The 23,965-nt window shown below is 40.0% G+C and overlaps 1 protein-coding gene across 1 annotated transcript; it reads left to right on the top strand.

The window, feature by feature from the left end:
- Positions 1-458: 458 nt before the first annotated feature.
- On the top strand, positions 459-22,184 carry arhgap25 (Rho GTPase activating protein 25). Its single transcript, XM_078250091.1, has 11 exons — positions 459-878; positions 6,186-6,388; positions 9,260-9,347; positions 9,709-9,822; positions 11,490-11,694; positions 14,754-14,889; positions 15,043-15,116; positions 15,689-15,810; positions 16,356-16,510; positions 19,332-19,870; positions 21,496-22,184. Exons 1-11 carry the CDS (start codon positions 815-817, stop codon positions 21,695-21,697), a joined length of 1,902 nt encoding a protein of 633 aa, XP_078106217.1. The 5' UTR covers positions 459-814; the 3' UTR covers positions 21,698-22,184.
- Positions 22,185-23,965: the final 1,781 nt, after the last annotated feature.

Below are 23,965 nucleotides of genomic sequence, written 5' to 3' on the forward strand. Positions count from 1 at the left end.
ATATATATATATATATATATATATATATATATATATATATATATATATATATATATATATATATATATATATATATATATATATATATATATATATATATATAAAGAAAAAAAAAGTGGTGTGCTGTGTGTGACTGGTTTCTTCCCTCTTGGTCGTCTTCCCCATTTTTTAAATAGATATCCAGTCTATTTCACCTACCGCGCAATTTTATAACTATTTCTTCCAAGGATGGGGGGAAACAATCCTTGTCCCAATCACTGTATTCAAGGGTCAGTAGATGATGTTCTCAAGCTTTTAAGAAACACCTTTGTATGTACTGACTCCACTGTAACGGCAGCCTTGAGCTGTGAAACCAAATGCTCGCTGAAGGAGTCAAACCAAAAGGTTAAAAACCTATTTCCTTTAGAAGACACCCGGGTTTTTGTGTGTGACACCAGTGAACATTAGTCATTTGAAAAGTCCTCACTAGTGTTACATGCAGCCCTGGAGCTCTGCACCTTTTTTTTTCTTCCCTTTAGTGAATCACCCTGGAAGTCATTTATATCAGCAACAAGCATGAACATGGAAGTAAAAGGCAACGTGAGGGGACGCGTTTAGAAGGGCTGAAAAAGAAGAAAAAAAAGAAGAAGAAAGATTAACGCACAGGAAGTAGGAAGTGTGATCTGCGATATCTCCAGTTTGTTTGTGTGAGTGTGTGTGTGTTTGAGTGTGTATATCAAATTTTGTGTGTGTGTGTGTGTGTGTGTGTGTGCGCGCTCTCCAGCGGGGTGTATGTGTGAAATGAAACGCTGACCTGTGTAATGAGCTAAGGACAATGTCTCTCAAACTACCTCGCAACTGGGACTTCAGCACCTTCAAGACTGAGACAGCTCGCATAGGTAAGTTGTTGGCCGGGCTGCGTTCACTGTCAGCAGTGGGGATGCGGCGCTTTCACACTTCACTTTTTAGACACTTTACAGTGTGGACGTTTCACTGTTCTTTTGACTCTTCATCATTTTGCCATCAAACCAGAGATGGTAGTAAAGTAGAGTAAAACACATCCACATAACGGAATCAAATTAAAAATGTGTTTCTTTGTCTTCAAGAATATCATTTTTGTTGCATATTAACTCACGGTATATACAGTCTAATTGAAGTACCATCCTAAAATGGGTGTTTTATTATAGAAAAGTAAAATCAGATATTAAGGAGGAACTGAATCTGCAGTTTGTTTTATCAGTGTGGGTTTTTGGGCAAGTTGTTGCTTGCCGTGTGGTGATGGTAGCCAAATTATTATTGCTCCATTTTCCTTTACACTGTCATTTAATATTAGACTGAAAAAAAAATATAATAATCTGCTCTTGATACAGCATCGCCATTTATTAAAGAAAGTTTCTCCATTCAATTTCTTATGTCTTATTCTTCCAAAAAAATGGTGATGCTGTAGCAAGAGCAGATCTTCCTCTTTCACGTCCAATGTGATATTTTCCAAAGCACCTTCGTTGAAGACTCGTTGAATTGTTTCTTTGTAAAGTTTACTGTCATCTAACGGGAAAAAGATTGTTTCTGTATTAAAATATAGCTTGACAATTAAAACCGAAAAGCGTAAGCTTTTCTTAAGTCACCTGGAAGTGACATTGCAATATCTTGTTGACCATCTGTGCATGCAGAAATGTGCACTCATGTACCTTAAAGTGACGGTACAGCAGTCTAGACCCACTAATACCGTGCCAACCTCTTGTTTGCATAGGGTGGAATCAGTGCACCGACATGTCTTGTTTCCTCTGAGGCTTGGATGACATGACAGTTGCAACATTCAAATTAAAGTGGTTTGCACACACAAACAGTGACTGCAGAACTGCAGTGCTGCTGCTGTTCACACCGTGCATCATGTTTTGGCTCCTGCTCTAATCATTTTCACAATCAGTGGTACTGGTTGTTCGGCACTGTGGAAGGAAGTTGCTGCCTGTAAGCAACATTTAGTTTATCTGCTTCATGTTGACTGAATATCAGATGCTATTATGAGCTTTCTTTAGTATGAAAACAGAACTTCCTGAAAGTTGGAGAGTCCCCCCTCATGATTCTTTCACCTTGAGATATTTTGTGGACCATGACTGTGACAGGTTTTACACTCGGGAAACTGGAGTGACGCAGGTTTTCAGCAGGAAACTGATGCAAGAGCTGAGTTTCTGCAGAGCTCTGACTTTTTAGTAACTCTGCCTACATACAGTGGGGCAAAAACGTATTTAGTCAGCCACCAATTGTGTCAAGTTCTCCCACTTAAAAAGATGAGAGAGGCCTGTAATTTTCATCATAGGTACACTTCAACTATGAGAGACAAAATGAGAAAAACAAATCCAGAAAATCACATTGTAGGATTTTTAATGAATTTATTTGCAAATTCCTCAGGAAAATAAGTATTTGGTCACCTACAAACAAGCAAGATTTCTGGCTCTCACAGACCTGTAACTTCTTCTTTAAGAGGCTCCTCTGTCCTCCACTCGTTACCTGTATTAATGGCACCTGTTTGAACTTGTTATCAGTATAAAAGACACCTGTCCACAACCTCAAACAGTCACACTCCAAACTCCACTATGGCCAAGACCAAAGAGCTGTCAAAGGACACCAGAAACAAAATTGTAGACCTGCACCAGGCTGGGAAGACAAGGTAAGCAGCTTGGTGTGAAGAAGTCAACTGGTCCAACAAGGTCCTGGAGTGGCCTAGTCAGTCTCCAGATCTCAACCCCATAGAAAATCTTTGGAGGGAGTTGAAAGTCTGTGTTGCCCAGTGACAGCCCCAAAACATCACTGCTCTAGAGGAGATCTGCATGGAGGAATGGGCCAAAATACCAGCAACAGTGTGTGAAAACCTTGTGAAGACTTACAGAAAACGTTTGTCCTCTGTCATTGCCAACAAAGGGTATATAACAAAGTATTGAGATGAACTTTTGTTATTGACCAAATACTTATTTTCCACCATAATTTGCAAATCCTACAAAAATCCTACAAAAATCCTACAATGTGATTTTTCTGGATTTGTTTTTCTCATTTTGTCTCTCATAATTGAAGTGTACCTATGATGAAAATTACAGGCCTCTCTCATCTTTTTAAGTGGGAGAACTTGCACAATTGGTGGCTAACTAAATACTTTTTTACCCCACTGTACAGTACCAACAGGAGTTGATGGTCTATCGCTGCCTCGACCGGTTAGTTTGTTTGCGTTTTTATGTGTTATTACTTTTGTGTTTTAAAAGGATTAGGAACTAACAAAACTAACAAACTAACTAACCAACCGAGGCAGTGTTAGACCATCAACTCCTGTGTTCTGTGAGGTAAAATGACAGTCAATGGATTCTGGTGGCTTTGACAAGAGCATAAATAACAGCTTCAGTTCCCCCCATGTAAACTTAAACAGGGCTGTTTGATGGCAAGGTAAAGCAGTAAAAAAAATATTCTAAATATAGTGTTAGGCTTACACTGATATTGATTTTTTTTTTTTTTTTTCTTAGGTGGCTAAAATAAATTTAACTGCTATCAGCCCAATGGTCCCACAGCCCAATGGTCCCACAGCCCAATGGTCCCACAGCCCTATGGTCCCACAGCCCTATGTCCCCAAAGATTTTTCTTAAAATTAAGCCCTACGTTAGGGTTACATTCCATCTGGAGTCCATTGCTACTGGATAATAGGTTGGGTGTAATTGGCTACAAAATTGGGAGAAAGGGGGATACAATCTGATACAAATTTATGAAAAAGGAAATGTGGGAACATGGGGCCTAATTTTGGAAATCATTTTTAGAAATGTGGGAACTGTGGGCACATAGGGCCTAATTTTGGAAACATTTTTAGAAATGTGGGAACATAGGGCCTAATCTTCAGTGAAAAAAAAATATTACAAATGTGGGAACACAGGGCTCTGGGAACATAGGCACGCTCCTCTGCTTAGTTCACAGCAGTGCAATGCTTAGCTTCTGTGTCTGCTTCTCCAAACTGGGGCTCCATCTACTCTAGCTAATACACTGACTATGGAGAAGTACCTCATACAACCCCACTTCAATACATCTGAACTGATCTCTTTAACATAAAGGCAGGGAACAGGGGGAGACAGACAGGTGTGCCTGTGTACCCACTTATACATTTCTCCATTGAATGTTTAACTATGAAACCTGATGACATGACAATTGTCTTTAGTTGTTGTTCTATATTAAAAAAAGCCTCCACACAGTCCGTGGGAAACTGAATGTAATCTCCCCTGTAACCATCTTGATGTGAAAGTCTTGCACTTGAAGTCAATTCCTTTTGATGGCAGAAGCCAGTTTAAAGGAACTGTGTGTTTGTCAGCTATGGGTGTGGTGTGACATCGGCCTCTGTGTGTGGGCTCAGGGTTCCTCAACAGCACTTTAACTTTCCACTAATCGAGGGAGGGTGACGCTTAGATCAAACCTCTAGGTGGAGACCTTCAAAGTGTTGCTGGCCTTCCGGCGATGATGTGGTCCCTTCCTGTTTACCCCTGTGTTGCCCTGCTTCTTCTCTTCTCCTCTATCATCTTGCTTAAGAAGACACGCTGAATTTAAGAACAACTGAGCAAGTGGGCTCAATCTCAATCCAGCTATCTCTGCAGTCCACAGTCCTGCGTGTGGCTCAGACCGTCTCCATAGGACTCTGTCTTCTCTGAGCCACGTAGACCTCTGTCTCTGTCCTTTCATCGCTCCATTAAACCATCACATCATGGCCGCCCACAGTCACACAACTCAAGGGTGACAAGCATCAGTCAAGTGTGACATTCTAAAAAAAAAAACCTTAAAAGAGGATTTTGGTTTCAGTTCAAGTTAAGTCGGTGACACTTGATTTGAAAGGGTGTGACATTTTGATGAAATACAGAACCGAGATGGTTTTTCTTTCTGGGTTTGGCTCCTTGCATCCCCGGGGCTGAGTCAGCTGTACAGCTAACCAAGCTAACTAGCTAACGACAGCTAACTACAGTTAGCGGTTACTCTAGCATCAAGTAAAACAAACTGCAAAACTCATTAAATCGTCTCGGTATACTGCATTCACTGTTGTCACACTGGTATTATAACTTTTATGAGAACTCCAAATGTTTCCACTTTACTTGAAGCCAAGGAAAAATATTCATGACACAATTGTGATGGTCTAAGACAGCTAATGTAAAAACAAACCACTTAATAACAGTAATGTGAACACGTAAAGCGAAATAGTTTCTTAAAGTTTGATAATTAGGCCTGCCATGACGTATTTATGACTTTTATGTTTATGTTATGTTGTTTAGGTTAATGTCAAGTTGTCATAACAAAGACATTGACAGGTTAATATTGGCTTGCTTAATGTCAAGTTGTCATAACACATCTCAAACAATGCTAACTTTGCATTAAAAGTCGGTATTATATCGGTCGATAATCGGGTGTCAGGGCCTTAAAGGCATAGGCGCCAATTTATGTTTTCCTCCGTGAGTGCGCACGAATGTAGCCTACTGGCAGTCTGGCACACGTGGGTGCTCAGTATTTTCCGTGGGTGCTCGAGCTCCGGAGCGCCCATGGTATCGGCGCCTATGCTTAAAGATAAGGTAGTCACTAAGAGAGCCACCCACGGATACAGTTAATCCTAAAGATTCACTGTGCCACATTTATGTTTAACATTAAAACATGATTTATAAAATTATTGCAACAATTATTAGGCTGTTTGAATAGCTTAGTATTCTATGCAAAGTAGATATTTATAAAGGCCTTAGGCTGCCCTACATGTTATTGTATGCCCAGGTTAATATGCAACTTCATTTTATAAAATATATGTAGTAGGGGGTCCCTGCTTCATCTCTCTTTCAGTTAAGGTGTCCTTGGCTTAAAAACATTTAAGACCCCTGTTCTGGCCTATTGTTTGTTGGCTTGGCTCCTTCAGACCGCTTTGTTCTTTATGTAAAACAATCACAGTTGCATTGGTGCACCTTCCACAGGAAACTGGTCAGCTCAGACCAGCAGTTTCCATTCAGGGGAACAAAAATAGGCTACAGTTAGCAGGCCTCTTAAACATGATAGGCTGATGCATATTGATATCAAAAAGAGGAAGTGCTCTGTTCCAGTTGAGTAGAGCTCTGATGTTTTGGTAATGTTTTGCAGCTCCGGCTGTGACACAGCACGTTGGGGATTGTTCTTCATGACACTTTTACCAACAGCTTTCTTGTGGTGTTTGTCAGCACGATCCAGGAGTGTCATACCCGGTGAGGGAGGCCCCGGCCCGGGCTCGCCGCGCTCCTCCAGGTCCATGGAGAGGCCGCTGAAGGCCGGCTGGCTCAAGAAACAGCAGAGGTCTTTAGTCAAGAACTGGCAGCAGCGTTACTTTGTGCTGAGAGGAACCACTCTGACCTACTACAAAGATGACAAGGAGAACACTGTCCAGGTGAGACACTGTGAATTTACTTTATTTTAGCCCGGACTAATACTTTTATATTGATTTTGATGTAATCCTATGTCTTCTTTTTGTCCTTTTCCTGACATAAAACACAGTTGCACATTATGTCCAAAGCAATTCAAAATGTAATCACCATTAAATGATTATAATAACATTTTCGAATTTGGTGCATGCAATAACTCATATGTGAAGATAAGGACTGTTATCAAAATAATGTCTTTCTCTATTAAATGTTCTACTTCTTTTACATTCAGTGATGTCATTTAAAACAAGCAAACCAGCATCATTTCACCATTTAGTAATCTAAAGTCAGTACTTTTTTTGTATTAAATATCTTGTATTCATAGTTTAATTCATAGGTTAATCAGAAATGTGCCCTTTATCATTTCTAAACCAACACCACAAACACTCTAGCATGTGTGGCTAACTTTGCACACTTCCTGTAAACAAAACAAATGGTGCCTAAACACTCACAAAAGATGCCTGCTGCCATTGGAAGTCTTTTTTTGGTACACTTTTACCTAATTCACTGGTTTACGCTCATTTCTTTAAAATTTAAAACAACCATCCAGCCAAGACCCTGCAATATTCTTATCATGCTGTAGATCTGTCAGTGTGGGACACAAAATGTTGATTCTCTCCTTACATGTTGTGCAAAATGTGGACCAACAAAAGGTGGTGTAGAGACGATTAGACTATTACACTCCCATAGTCTCATTACTAGCTGGAATTTCCAGGGATGGCCACACAAAAACCCTTAACTGCACTATAACCATCTATGCAGAGGAGTGTGGTCACATTTCATATTAATGTGTAAAACATCAAAAACAATGAAACTGAAACGAAGAACTGAATGAAGAATCATAATCATTTCCACTTTTGGCCTTGGTTTTAAAACAAAAATAAAGAGTGGTCCTGTGGGTGAAGAATCTGTAGAGGGAGCGGGCTGCACAGATTGCCTCACCCAGAAAAACAACCATATAGATCGATTGTGCAAGCAGCTTCTTGTTAGGCGGCGACCTCTCGAGGCTGTAGTAATTATCGCCAGTACAAATGAGGAAGCGAGGTAACAAAGTATAAGAGCACCAAATTCTGCATAAGTAGGCAGGTTGGCGTGGTGGATGGGTCGAACAAATACAAGACTTTCACTCAGGAGACCGGGGTTTGTGCCCGTGTGAAATCATAAGTTAACTGTCACTTGCAATTAAAATGAATCATCTTTTTTACGGACCTTAGTCTGTGACGTCATGTTATGTCCTCTTTTTAGTAGTTTTACGTGACTCATTTTAAGCCAATCCCTGATGTTTAACTAACCCTAAGTATGTTTGTTACCTATACTTAAATAGTTCAGTTTCACATTGTTAACTATGTGTTTAGAACTGCGTCACTACATTAAATAGAATGGTCACATGTTTAAAAGGGCCACCATGTAGCAGTAAATCGAACAATCAATAGTCAATATGTCTTTTTGAGAGTCATTGCCAATCTACCTATTCTGTTGTTCCACTAATCGACGTTCCAGGTATGAGGATACATTGGCACATATGGTCACCGGGGAAATAAACTGTACTGTATATGCCGTATAGAACAAGATTAGTTCCTAATTCAAATGATAATAAATCAGCAGTGAGCATTTTCTTGCATTTTTCAGTGTGTACATCTACAAAAGCCCTTGTGATACAATTTTAGAACAATAAAAGAAACTGTGCTACACCTGCAATGGAAATACCTGCTGAGGCCTTAACTACATTAACAAGACATACATGTAACCAAAAGTGTGTTGGAAAGGTTCTGACAACAACAAAAGTTCAGGTGTGAGAAAAGAAAGTTGCACACTTGTAGCCACAATGCAAACCTAATTTACCAACGTTTCAGTATGTCATGTCCAGTCGCTGGTAAATAGTTAATATTGATGGCAGACTATGGTGCTCTTTGAATGAATTATAAACATGAGTAGAAATATCAGTGGTTGGTTCTTGACATTTTTGGACATGACACTAATGTGCTGTTTTTTTCTTTTTTTTTTTTTAGTTCAACTTTTTATTATTTTTATATTTTTGAACATACAGAACAGACAAATACAATTGAACAGGGACAAAAACCCTCACCCTCCCCCCACCCTCTGCGGTCTCGAGGAAAACAAAATAAACAAACAAGCCAAAAAAAAAAAATCACACCTTGCCTAGTCACTCGCCTCTATTTCCTGTAATGCTGAGGTCATTAGGACTGATACTTGTGCTGCTGTGCTTTTTTTCATAGGTCTATAGTCGATGACTTGGCTTTGTTAATCCTCGCTGTAAAGAGCTCAAGCATAATTATGTCTAGAAAATACGCCAACCACTGTTGGCACAAAGCGAGTGGGGGGGGAATCCAGCGTTGAGCTATCATTTTCTTGGTTGCGGTTGAGCCGGCTAGCCAAACTTTCCTCTGTCTCTCAAGCAGGTGTAATTTAGAGTCATCATTAAGTAACAAAACAATCGGGTCAGTAGGAATTGGACATCCTAGCACATCAGATATTATTGATGTTGTTTTATTCCAGAACTCATGCACCTGTTCACACTCCCAGACCATGTGCAAGAAAGTTCCAGTTTGTTCAGGTTGACAGAACGTGCAGTAGGGAGTGGGAATGACTTTAGAGACGTATCTCTTCTGAGGAGTCCAATATGTCCTATAACATATGTTGAAGTGGATCTGCTTGTGATTTGGGTTCTTGGAACAAACTGTCTCCCCCTCAGGGCTCTGTTCTCGCTCCCATTTCCTTGCTATTGGGAGTTCTCCTATGGATGCTTACATCAGTTTAGCATAGATCTAATGTGCTGTTTTCTGTGTGTGTTTGTGTTCCTGCTTTTTGGTCTCCAGGGAGTCATCCAGCTGCGGTTCAGTAAAGTTAATGAACTCCCTCCAAACCCAGATGATCCTGGGAAGTACCTCTTCGAGATCATACCACGTAAGCATATAATTGACCCCTAAAAGGGAGCAAAACTGACTTTTTTTGTGCGTGCAGCAGTAATACATCACATACGGTTCATTCATATTCATTGCCTTGTGTCATATTTGTCTTCTTTATAAGTTACAGAATTGTTTTTCCTTGTATGCCAGTGTTTTTAAATTATTACTATTACCTATGACTATATTCAATCAGGTTACATGTCCCTTTCGGGTATCTGTCTGTATGAGTCAGCACTTACCTGCATAGTAGAAAGTCAGAAACTACCACAAACTCAATCTTCTCTGGAAATCATATCTGTCCTACTAAAGGTTTTGTTGTACTAAGAAGCCTTTTTCCAACAATACCCATCCTTTCACAGGTCCAACTGGAGACAGAGAGCGATGTCCCTATGTGTTCTTGGCAAACTCCCAGAGTGACATGGAGGAGTGGGTCCGCACTCTGCGCAGGGTCATTGGAGTACCAACAAGTGGAGGTTCAGTAAAATCTTATATTGTTATGGAAACTTTGGTTATGTATGATCCTGCAACTATCTTTTTTTGACAAGACTTTTTTAGAAATGAGACATTTTGGAAAGTACATTTTCTCACTTTCTTGCCGAGAGTCAGATGAGAAGATTTGTACCAGCTTTCATGTCAGTACATTGACTATGTAGCTGGAGCCAGCTGCAGGTTAGCTTAGCATAGCATTAAGACTGGAAATGGGGAAACAGCTAGCTTGACTTTGTCCAAACGTAAAAATAAATAAAAATCTGCCTCACAGAGACTGTCTTCCCCCAAAAAACGACTCCATAGGTTGTTTTTACAAGCAGCAATTATGACCCATATTTACCTTCATTGTTAAGCAGCGCCCCCTCTAGTGGTCGTAGTAATTATGACAAGAAAAAATCAGGAAGTCATGTAACGTGGTATTTATACAGAGAACATCAGTTAAAGGAGGGTGGGAAGGGAGATGGATGGGTCAAACAAGCACGCCACTTTAACCCAGGAGACCATGTTCATATTCCTTTTTTTTTAAAGCGTAAACGCAGAGTTACTTTAACTTTACCTATCAAACAAAAGTACGTCACATGCATAATTACCTCATGTACGTATGTATGGGAATAGAGTAACGTAACAAATTTTATTTTTTATTTGAACCCAAACCACAATCTTGTTCTAAACTTAACTAAGTTGTTTTGAGCCTAAACCTAACCAAACTGTGACACAGCGTTAACGACGTGTTTAAAACTGCGACCGTTACGTTTAGGTATGAGGATGGAAACTACCTGTGGGTTGTATTTCTTGCCAGCACTAGGAGCGCTAATTTATTAAATTTAAACACTTGTATGGGTCATATTAGAGGGTAGGAACAAACAACCTATGTGGTTGTATGATTTGGAGGAATTGCAGCTCTTAAGCCAGCAGCTTGTTAGCTTAACTGCTATGCCCTGCAGTGCCCTGCTACACCCTGTAATGCCCTGCAGTGTCTTGCTACACCATGAACTACTACAACTACTATTTCTAGTCATAGTTCCATCATCTTTATTGTGACTATTATTGCCACTGACATCAGAAACCGCCTACCAAGAGCCTGGGTCTGTCCGAGGTTTCTCCCTAAAAGGAAGTTTTACTCACCACTGTTGCACTAAATGCTTGCTCTTGGGGGAATTACTGGAATTGTTGGGTCTTTGTAAATTATAGAGTGTGGTCTAGACCTACTCTATCTGTAAAGTGTCTTAAGCTAACTCTTGTTATGATTTAATACTATAAATAAAAATGAATTGAATTAACTCAGGATAAAAAGAAGGAAGCCAGTTTTTAAAATTTGTTTTACATACGGAGTAGAAGGATATGACATTTTAATTATAATTAAGTGACCTTTACAGGGGCTGGTAGGGGTTTCTTGTAACCTTTGGACAGAGCCAGGCTAGCTGTTGCTACTGTAAGCTAACCAGCTACTGGCTGTAGCTGTAACTCTCACCAAGAGAAAAAAGCTATTTCTCAAAATGTCAAACTACTACTTTAAAGTGAATAAATAAGAATGTCTTCACTCCAACAAATACAATGACAAGGACAATAGTGTTGTTCATTTGAATGAGTAAAATGTTTGCTGATTTTACTGTTCCAAGATGTCATGTCTTACCTCTCTGCCTGTCTGCAGTGTTTGGAAAGAGTCTCATGGACACAGTAACATATGAGCAACGGTTCGGGCCTCACATGGTGCCAATCCTGGTGCAGAAGTGTGTGGAGTTCATCAAAGAGCATGGCCTGAATGAGGAGGGCATCTTTCGCCTCCCGGGTCAGGACAATGCTGTCAAACAGTTCAGAGATGCCTTTGATGCAGGAGAGAGACCCTCCTTCCCCAGGTAACATACATATGATTCCCTCTGTATAGACTGGAGCCAAATGAGCCATTACATTTAAAAAAAGTCAGGATTTCTACCTCAATATTCCATTATTACTGATTCCGAAACATTTTGCTCTGATCCCACACAGGTATGTTTCAGTAGTTGTAGTAGTAATTGTGGTATGGTATGTCAAGCCATTTTAACATTTAATAGCTAGACTGGCTATTTATTGCAGATATCCGTAATTCTATTCTTCCTTGTTGAAAAGAACATTTCAGATATTCAGAATTGCATTCGTCCTATCCACAATTGTCGTTTCAGATATCAACAACATCATTTTTCCTAGGACAAATGAAGTCACTTTTGCCATTCGTGTGTATTGGGCTTTCAATTTCAGATATTCACAACGTCATTCTTCCCATCCAGAATCCACATTCTATATTTCTGCAAGATTCTAAAATTCTTCTAAGATATCTACAATCCAATTGTTACCAGTCATCATTTTGATTTCAGCTTTCCAAACTGAAAAACCATTCCAGATATCCATAATGTAATTTTGAATATCTAAAATACATTGTGACTAGTACAAATGTAATTATGGATATCCACAATTTGCATTATGTCTACTAAAAATGCAATTTCACATATCTTCAATTAGAATTATTACTAGATAAAATGCAGTTGCACATATCTACACATTTGTGGATATCTGTTTTTCATTTTGGACATCTAAAATTAAAATTATGACTAGTAACAATTGGATTATAAATATCTGGAATCAGAGTTCTTCTTAGTAAGAATAATATTGCAGATATCTAGAATACTGATTCTGGATAGGAAGAATGGCGTTGTGGATATCTGAAATTGAAAGCCCAATAAACGTGAATGGAAAAAGTGACGCCATCTGAAATGTTTTTTATTTTACTTCGCAATAAATATCCAGTTTAGCTATTAAATGTTAAAACTGACACTTTTTACCCACTTTTTAAGGATTGAAATTTAGTTTTGACTCATACAGTCAAAGTCGTAGATATCTTGAGTACAATTTCTACTAGTAAGAATGTTATTTTGGATATCTTTAATTACCATTCCGACTTGTGAGAGTATCATTTTGACTAGGAGAAATGCTATTATGGATATTTAAAATGTAATTACGGATAGTAGTGTGGTTCGATGAAATGTTCAAACGGCTTGCCATAGTTTTGTTTAAAAAGTGAAGAAAAGGTAGCACATCTAAACTTCCCAAGTTAAAGAGGAAAAAATACTCTCATTTCACTAGTTATGCTCACATCACGAACACTTATGAACGCTTCATAAATTGAATGAACGTGTTCATTAATTGTGATGTGAGCATAATTAAATAAGGGAAATTAGAGAAAGGAACTTGAGATGTGCTACCTTTTCTTCACTTTTTGAACATATCTGTTGGATTTTGAGTTCAGCACTCCAACAAGAATCTCCATTGTTGAATCTCAAACTCTTTTTATAACTGAGACTTGCCATATATATTGTGTATGTGGCATAAACTGTATATGAAACAGGGCTATTCTGGTTATTTTAAATATACAGGAGTATAAAGTGGTTATAAAGTAGCAGGGTCACATATCTCAAAAACACTTAACAGAACCAGCAATGTCCTTGTTAATCATTTTAAGCCCTCTTTAAACCGGGTTGGTAAATGCATGAGTTTAAGAATGTCACTGCTATATAAGGAGAAAAAAGTTCTCACATCAATCAATCAGCATCAGCTTTCTTTTTTTTCTGAGAAAGCAAGGAGAGATGAGAGAGATGCAGAGCGCCTGATAGATTTCTGTCTGCTCAGAGCTGAAGGCGGTACCACATCCTGTTCTGGCAGACACACAGAAGGAAGCCTGTATTACTCAACATCACAAGCTCCTCTGACAGAGCATTGTTGATTCAAACATCCATTTCACCAAACTCACTTGTCTGTAATCTAGTGTGAGCACAGTCAAGGAGCAGCCAGCAAGGGCTGCTAAAGGATGCTTTCAGGCCAAAATGAATAATGTTTTCCCCCTTTAAATTTTTATCTTGGCAGAGTCAAAACAACCAAACTGAATCCAAACCTGCTGCACCGCCAGCTAAATATACAAAACTAGGGCCAGAGGCCCAAAGTTTCCAAAAACAGAAAAATCCTAGAGGACTTTGTAAAGACCTTTTTTTACAAGCCTATGTAAATGTTATTCATTCAGACTCAAGTCTGTTCGGTGTGTTCTGTGCCGGCATAACTTTCGAAAAGAAAAGTAAATAGGGGTGTTAATCTCTACATAGTCTTCCATTGCAAGCTCTATCTCCACAGTGCTGTGGATTAATCTCTGGGTCCGCCACACATACATTCTAGGATAGGAGAATTGCATTTCTTCATGGTAAAACCATAACAGCAACTTGTGTGTATGCATGTATGTGTAGAATCCAGTGAAAAACCCTAGATAGCCTTCTTAAAGAACATGTAAATAAGCAAACTATATGTCTATGATGTAGTGAGTAGGTTGCAAGTTTTTTTTCAAATACATGCCAACTCATGTACTGGCAAATTAATACGCTAGTCTAGCATTGCGTTCTGTGTTTGCGGTCTGAAAGTCAGTTGTACTTAGACTGGGTAAACCCAGCCCGATCTGCCGGCGATTTGATTTCGTCCTGCAGCTCAGGCTGGAAACCTGTACGTTTATCTATCCTGCTTCTGTTACAAATTTGCGGGGACCGATCACAAACTGGCTTATCCACCTGGCGTGCTATTGGCGGGTTTAACACGATGACGATAGAGAAGCGACCAAGCAGCTTATGTTTACATTCAACAAGCCGGCCACCGAAGCGCAGCACTCCATGGCAGCAACCCGTTGATGCCGCTGTTGCTGCTACATCACCCTGGTCTGATTGGTTGAAGGACTATCCAATTGTGTACAGATTCATTTGAACTATGCCCGCTGATCACGCCTCTTGTGCAGTAGAAAATACAGAGCAGACTTCCCCAGACTAATGTTCAATCAGACCAAGCTCAAAGATTGAGCTTGGTCAAGATTGAGCTGGATGTTCATTGGATGATTTGTCATTGACTGCAGTGACACAGATGTCCACACGGTGGCGTCGCTGCTCAAGCTGTACCTGCGCGAGCTTCCTGAGCCCGTGGTGCCCTGGACTCAGTACCAAGACTTCCTGGACTGCACCAACAACATGCCGGACATCAGCACCACAGAGGTAGGCTTATCTAATAACATTTTTTAAAAAATGCTAAAATATGTCTTAGTGTCTGTATATATGTGTATGTGTGTACATGCAGGAGCGCTTCTGTGATATTTTGTGTGTGTGTATGTGTGTGTCCTTTAATCTCTTGCTCATGTTTCCTCTCAGGGTTGGGAAAAGTTGGACAAACAAATCGCCCTTCTCCCCAAAACCAACTACAACCTTCTCAGTTATGTCTGCCGGTGAGTGGAAGCTGGAGCGCAAAGCATTACGTAAAGGGATACCGCGATGCCTTTGTGGTTACAGAGGACACACTATAATTGGAAAGATAACACAATGTCTTTCTCATGGTACTCATAATTGAAAATGGTCGATGTTTAATATCTTCACAGACCAAGACACTTCAGATCAGTTTCCATCCCCAACACATGCTGCCCTGGATCTGCAGAATTATTTATTTTTTTAACTGAGAATGTTAACACATCTCCACCCCAAGCAGAAAAACTGTCTGCTAAATCCTGCAGATTTTCATTCTGGATCATCACCACTAAAAACAGCAAAATCTGTTTTTGGGTCTGCTGATCATGTCTCTTTGCTAGGGGTGTTGAAATTAATCATTGCAATCGATAGATACAATAAAAAGGGGAGTTCATATATATCCGACTGCTTTAATTTGTTGATGAAAACCACGTGTAGCAATAAATAATAATATTGTGGAGGCGACGCATCGTGATGCATCGGGATATCGAATCGTTGACAGGATAATCGCAATCGAGACCGGTGAAGATTCACACCCCTACTCTTTGCTCTGCAGGTTTTTGTTTGAGGTGCAGCTGCACTCCAAGGTGAATAAGATGAATGTGGAGAACTTAGCTACAGTGATGGGGATCAACCTGCTCAAACCTCAGATAGAAGACCCCATCACTGTGATGAAGGGTAAGAACCATGTGTCCTGAAACAACATGTGTGCACATCTATGTTCAATTATGTGAATGTGTCTGATATTCTGGTCCAAAACAGGCTAATCGTATAATTTATTTGCTGTATTGGCTGTGAAATCTGTATTGCTCAACATCTGGGAAACACCCTGAATCCAAATGATGTGTGACTGCTTATTTTATTAAGCAGTTTTATGTGGTAATACTGTGCCATGACATCCTTCTGTTTTTTGGAAACTATATTTAGTGCAATAAAGCAGCCTTTTACAATAATGCCTCAGTACCACTCAGACCTCAAGTAGCAAAAAAACATGTTCTACTTCACTACACAACACTTTACCTACTATCTCCACTGACAAACAGTATGTATATGCCTACAGTACATATCTGAACTGTACATCATTACAAAAAACAACAAAAAAGCTCAAAAATGTTCAGCTCAATTGAATTTTCAGAAGAAAGTGAATCAAGAATTTGCACAAGAGCCTAAGGAGAAGACGTTTTGATCATAATCTTTTCACGTTTGTTTGTTTTTCTTCGCAGCGACTCCTCAGATCCAGAGGCTGATGACAGTGATGATCAGACAGCATGAGACTCTGTTTCCTCTCTCCAAAGACGTGCTTCCCTCCCCTCCCTCAAACAAGGTTGAAAGCCAGAAGAACACTCCCCGAAGCTTTGTGGGATGGGAGTCTGCAGAGGTACGAGCATTTGACCACACATTAAGCCTCTGAAATATTGAGAATATGTTTTGAACACTAGGACATATCCTAAAAAACAGGACAAGGCCCTAGCCAACGGGGAAAAAGAACACATACCTGAACATCCATAACGATATGTAAAAGTTAGCTATTTGGCTAACGGTGCTAATTCCATCATTGTTGACTAAATCTATGGATTAAATACCCCCACAGTCAGAAACAATTCTTACATTCAATGATAAAGTTGCCAAGTTTTCAAAAGCGTCAACAATTGTTAAGTGGCTTGAAGACAGGGGTGGCAAAACTGAAATTAGCTCCTTCCCTACCTTGCTTATCGCTACCACTCATGTCTGTACGGTAAATATGTAGGCTAGCTGGAGCCAACAAACGGTTAGCTTAGCATGAAGACTGGAAACGGGGGAAACAGCTAGCCTGGCTCTATAGCTCAATCATTAGCATATTATATCTTGTTTGTGCTCTTGACCAAGGTGTAGTCCAGCACATAAGCTAGGGTGACCAGACGTCCCCGGTTTCTGGGGACAGTCCCTAGTTTCGGTGACCTGTCCCCGGCTGGAGCTGTCCCCCGAAATGTCCCCGGTTTTCACTGTGACTGACACTTAAAGTGTAAAGTTAGAAAGATATTCACAGATTTGAACTTCCGGGATCAATTACTCTACAGCGAAATGTTATTAAATCACAAACGACGCATCTTTCCTACCGTAGTAATGTAAACAACGAGCTACAAACTAATTTTCATCTAAACGAGCCGTCCTCCAACCAGGAGAAATAACATTGGTCTCTACGAGCAGCCGCCGGTGAGACGGCAGTAAGACGAGTGCTTAGGGACCGTCAAACACCGATAAGAGACACAACAAACATATTTATTTATTAAATGGTTAAATAAGGTAGTGTCTCCAAATGTACCTCAATTATAACTTGTCTCCTGCTAGTAGTACTACAGCACTTTAAAAGTATAAGCATATTCATAATTTTGGGAAATATTTTTTGCCAAAAACATAATATTTTAATAATTAAATAGAGTTGTGTCTCTAAACTTACCTCACACATAATTAGTGTTTTGCTGGTTGTACTTCGTCACTTACTTTTCAAAAATAGGCATATGCATAATTTTGGGGAATATTTTTTTGCCATACTTTTCTTTTTAATATATGTCATTATTACAAAGAGTCATGTCTCCAGAACTACTCCACACATAGAACCCCCCTGCTGGTTGTCTGAATTTCTTTTCAAAGTGCACCAGATTGATGCATTTAAACTGTAGAATTTTCTTACAGGGGAGCATGCCCATGGACCCCCCCCCTAGGGGGACTTGTGCAGCTCTAGGACTGGTGACGCCCCTGGGGCAGTGTCCCCGTTTTAAGTTTACAAAGATAAAAACATTACCTGTTTTGAAAATGTCCCCGGATTTTGTCTCAGAAATCTGGTCACCTTAACATAAGCCCCTGTAAAACCACCAGTTGTGGCTTTTTTAGTTCAGTTTTTGTACGGCTTAAACAAACAACATGCAATGTGTTAATGGTGAGCTTTAGAGGTGTTAGTAGACAGACTCTCTCTGGAGAGAGCTAGGCTAGCTGTTTCCCCCATTCCCAGTCTCTCTGCTAAGCTAACTATCTGTAAATTAACTAATTAAATGAATGGACAAATATGAAAATGGAATCTTTCTCATCCAACTTGCGGCAATAAAGCAAATAAAGCTTATTTCTCAAAATGTCAGTTTTCTTTTAATGCTTGAATGATGCCCAGTGAAAAAACAGACATGTTAGCTGACCTTCCAAGATTAAACCACTAGCAGAAGTTTCAAACAGAGAAACTATTTACAACTCTATATACAGTCAACTGTATACAAGTACCTGCTGGCATTGGTACAAATACTAACAGTGCCAGGTTGACTGTGTGCTACATAAAATGCTAATTTGTGTGAATATGCCAACATTAAATCCTAATGTTTTGGTTCCCACAATTCTCTCACTGATTTATGAATTTTTTTTTCTTGCTCACGAACACTTAAAATGGTTTCAAATGGATGATGGATGGATAATGGTATTAAAGCTTCATAGGCCTTTTTCACAGCAGCAGCGTTATGACTTGTCATAAAAGCACAGGTGTTACTAATAACACAAACAATGGCTCCCTTCTATTAAAGGGCCCCAGTGAGAGTGACAGTGCACAGTGCCAGGGCCCTGAAATAAAAGCAGATAAATGGAATTCTGACATCATTAATTGAATATTAATAAGCAGGGTTTCCCCTAGTGCAGAGATCTTCAACAGGAGGTCCGCAGGTCCTCAGAGTCACTGCAGGGGGGCCTCCAAATTATTGTTAATTTTTGAAAGTTTTTTTTTTCAATAAATTAAAATATCTTAACATGTATCCAACAAATTATTAGCAAATAAAATACCCACTGATGATAAGCTTACTGGCCTACAGGTAGCCACTAAGGTAGCCATCCACAGATACAGTTAATCCTAAAGGTAGTTACACACCAACCAGACGGCCGACCGTCGATAGAAAAGGAAAAAAAATACAATATTCAATATTAGTAGTAGGGGGTCCCTGCTCTGTCTCTCTTTCAGTTATCCTGAAAGAGGGATCCTTGGCTAAAAAACACGTTAAATACCCCTGCCCTAGTGTATTGTAAGCCTGGGGGCTCACCAGGCCTAAGCCACTGGTTGTTCCTCAACTGAAGTTTATTTCTGCCTCCATTTCTTCCCTCTGATTTAAAATAACAACAGCACATAGTATAGTATTTATACGTAGTATATTTACATCTGTAATTAATCGTCAGTTGTGCGTTTGTCTCAGATGGGTGATGCATCTCTGTCTGAGTCTCCGGAAGAGGAGGAAGACAATGACAGTCCAGGTCCAGGCAGAGGAAATTGCAGCACCCAAGACCTGCATCAGGAGCCTCGCTCACCTACCACAGACTGGACAAGCCCCCGCAAACGCACTCAGACCCTGCCCACCTTCAACTGCCCCCTCACCGGGATGGCAGCTAAGGCAGAGGCCCTCAACCGCTGGAGTAACATCCAGGAGAGCGTGGAGGAGAAGAGCGGGACACTGTCAGAAGACATTTTTAAGATCCTGGACCTCCGGAGTTCAGGTTCATTGTTCGGGGGGGCTCAGCTCAGTAACAAGGAGGGAGAGGATAGGTTAACAGCCCGAAGAGGAAGTGACAACACAAGTCCATCTACCGCTGACTCCCAAAAACCTGACAGCAACTCCCAGCCTGCCCAGGTGCTGTCTCAGCAGACGAGTGTAGGGAAGCTGGCAGCGAGCGCTTTGGTTCCGCAGGTGGACAGCAGGTCTGAGCCGGAGAAAGACACCCAGCGGCTGGTAGACAGGTGCGTTCAGCTGAGGAGTAGACCTGTAACAATTATTACATAATTGTATAATTGTCCATATTTTTTTATTTTTTTTACATAATCGCGGTTTCATGTTTAACAGCAATTAATTGTTAACATTGGCTAAGGTCCTAAGGCGTGTGACTGGTAATTGTTGATTATGTTTAGATATGCCAAATTATATTTATATAAGAGATTATTGTTCGGACTATATTTTTTATTACTATTTCAATTGTTGGTTGTTGACCCTATACATATTCATAGCCACAAAAATAACAAGGGGATATACAGTTAGAAAAACAAGAGGCGTTGTTTACTTCATAGGCTGTTTATTTGTATTATTATATTATATGGGTCACATAACAGTATATATATCCAAAAGATGTATCCTGGAAGTCATTCGTAACTTTAATTTGTTTACAATTTTTTTTAAATATCTTTAAATTCAACCGAAAGTGACTATTATATTGTTAATCTCAATTATTTCTGAGACAATTAATCGTACAGCAACGTTTTGAATTGTTACAGCTCTACTGAGGAGTCCCAACTAACTGGCACAACACCAGCCTATGGGGCTGAGCAATTCACTGAACATGTAATCGCATTTATGAATTTGACTTCAAATGATCACCGAAACAGAATAATCGAGTAAAACGATTATTTTGCACATCACGTTTTGCAAGTGAACTCTTATTTTGTCTGGTGTTCTGAATGAAAAAAAAAAAGTTCAAACCCAGGCTCTTGGTAGGCGGTGTCTGACGGTGCCGGTTGGGGGTGTGATGAACAGTGGCAATAATAGTCACAATAAAGATAATGGAACTATGACTAGAAATAGTAGTTCATGGCATAGGAGGGCACTGCAGGGCGTAGCAGGGTGTAGCAGGGCGTAGCAGGGCGCGGTGTAGCAGGGCGCGGTGTAGCAGGGCGTAGCAGGGCAAAATATGTGTTTTGATTAGTTTCATATTTTGTATTTATTTGTATTTATTGTAAGGATCACCATTAGCTGACGCCTAGACGACCAGCCAGTCTTCCTGGGGTCCAAAAATGACCAGCCTTATTTATTTTTTTTATCAAACATGAAACCACATGATCAATGTTAATGTCAATTCATGTGTGCATTGTAGAGAGTGAATTCTTGTAGTATGTGTATTTCCTTTTAAAAACTTTGTAAAGTGTCTTTGAGGGTTAAAAAAAGCGCTATATAAATAAAATGTATTATTATTATTATTATTATTATTATTATTATTATTATTATTATTATTATTAACATGATTGTTCCAAATACAGTATTTCTTGCTTTGGGAATATTGTAGGAATGAGAGTCATATCTTGACAGAATAAAGCAGATCACTAGACCAGAATCCAGATGACACTGACTTTTAGGAAACTCTCGACACAAGTAGATTTACATTGAAAACAGGTGTTGTAATCTTGCTCCACTGGCAGAATTTTGCCTTTCTAAAGAAAATGTCATTTTAGAACTCAATATTACACAGTGACAGACATCTTTTTGGACTGGATTAATTTGCTTTTGCAGTGACGAAGATGGATTTCTTTTTCCGGACTAGGTTGAGTGGCTTTTACTGTATGTCTGAACCCTCCATGTCTCTCACTGTCTCTTGCAGTCTGCAGCAGGAGAACAAGGAGCTGAAGGCCACCGTGGCCGAGCTGCAGTCGGCTCTGGAGGCAGATCGCCACCGTGTGGCCGCTCTGGAGATCTGCCTGAGGAATGCAGAGCGCAGCCGCGACGAGGCCCAGAGACGCAACGACCAGCTGCAAAGAGACATTCAGCAGTTCCTCACCAAAAAGCCACACGCTCCCACCTAACAGTCATTTTCAGACTCACTGGTCTATGGATTTATGACTAGCGTTAACCTCAACAAAGCTAATTTCACATGAACTGGTTATGGAAAATACTATTGTCCTCCAGTGGGATGGTTTCCATCTGAGCTCTGTTTGCGTCTCAAGATAAATTATTGCCGCATTTGTTTGTGCCTGTGAAGAAAGTCTGTTAAGTAGAGATCTAAATGGGCTTTCATATTTCTATTCACATTAGAGACTTTACACAACACAAGTTGGTTCCTCCCTACTGCAGGAGTCATGTCACTGTATATGAACTGCCTTGATCTGGTGTGTCCATGGAAATGCAAGGCCGGACAACTTGAGCTTAGACAGAACCCTTTGTTCATCTGGACTGAATTAATGTTAATGGTGGACAGTACAAATACTATTTGTGCCATTTGCAGAGTGAATAGTCCATTTTTCATGTTTCATTTCAGTGGTAAAATAATAAAACAGCACACATGTAAGTGTATTTTGTTGATGCATAACGACAACGCTTGCACCACAAATGTACTATATCAACACATTCGTGTGTCTTTAGTATTTGTACATCAGCCTTTCAGATACAAATGAACTGATTACATATTGAAGCAAAAAGCTGAGATAAACAATAAGCGTCATGGGACCTTATTTCGGAAAAAAAAGATCTATGGTAGTGAATGGGGAGGGACTAACTCTTTTTTTGATTCCTGTTTGAATTAAGCAATGAATTACACATATGATGTTCGTCAGTTCAAAAGAAGAAAGTCTCAGTTTGTCGTAGGTTTGTTGTAGTACCACTTACTTTTGTGTCAAACCGCTCAGTGAACTACACATCTCGTCTCCTACAAATTACATCACCTTGCTTGTTGCGCGGCTTGCTAGCGAGCTAGCTTAACTATGATCCACAACACATTTAATGTTATCTTACCTGATGTGTTTTATCCAGCAAAGTTTTATCAGCCGAGAAGAGGAAGAACGAGCAAGATCCGTTAATGGTGTGAGTAACTTAACATCCCGGTACGAAACCTACAGACACCGTAGAACACGTGACCCATGCGACTTTGAGCATTCTACTATAATTACATATTTTCACACTTCTAGTCCTATACTTCAACAGTTTTATGACAAACTGAGACTTTCTTGACTTTCTTATGAATTGACGCACATTATATGTGTATTTCATGGCTCAATTCAAATAGGATAAAAAAATTGTCAGTCCCCATTCACTAGGCTACCATACATATTTTTTAAAGGTCCCACGACATGATGCTCTTTGGATGCTTTTATATAGGCCTTAGTGGTCCCCTAATACTGTATCTGAAGTCTCTTTTATATAGGCCTTAGTGGTCCCCTAATACTGTATCTGAAGTCTCTTTTATATAGGCCTTAGTGGTCCCCTAATACTGTATCTGAAGTCTCTTTTATATAGGCCTTAGTGGTCCCCTAATACTGTATCTGAAGTCTCTTTTATATAGGCCTTAGTGGTCCCCTATTACTGTATCTGAAGTCTCTTTTATATAGACCTTAGTGGTCCCCTAATACTGTATCTGAAGTCTCTTTCCCGAAATTCAGCCTTGGTGCAGAATTACAGCCACTAGAGCCAGTCCCACAATGAACTTCCTTCTGTGTCTGTAGCTTTAAATGCTATTGAGGAGGAGAGAGGGGTGGCAAGGTGGAGGGTGGGGGTGTGGCCTTAACCAACTGCCACTTTGCTCGTTTGAAAGCCATGATGTCTCTCTCTCTCTCATGGGTGGGCCAAATTCTCTGGGCGGCCAAAGCAGAAAAAGGGGAGGTAACCTTTCCCCTTATGACATCATAAAGGGAAGATTCCAGATCGGCCCATCTGAGCTTTCATTTTCTCAAAGGCAGAGCAGGATACCCAGGGCTCGGTTTACACCTATCACCATTTCTAGACACTGAGGGACCACAGGCAGGCTGGGGGTAATGTTAAAAAACCTCATAAAGTGAAATTTTCATCCCATGGGACCTTTAAGAATTAAGGTCTCATGGTGGTCCGTCGGAAGGGGAGGGACTTCGTCTCTCTGAATGAAAAGATACAGGCCTGAAAGCAGTGGACATTGTGCATGATGGTAGCAACTGCTGGCAGATTTAAACTCATACATCAGGCCCTTATTAACTGAAATCCACAGCCATGTGGCTCTGTGAGGCTGTGCTTAGGCACAGCAGTGATTTAAGCTAAATGTTAACGACAGCATGCTTACGTGCTCACACTGACAACAATAACATGCGTTTATTTAATAAGTATAATGT

This window comes from Sander vitreus, chromosome 5, assembly GCF_031162955.1.
Source record: "Sander vitreus isolate 19-12246 chromosome 5, sanVit1, whole genome shotgun sequence".
NCBI classification, from domain to species: Eukaryota; Metazoa; Chordata; class Actinopteri; order Perciformes; family Percidae; genus Sander; species Sander vitreus.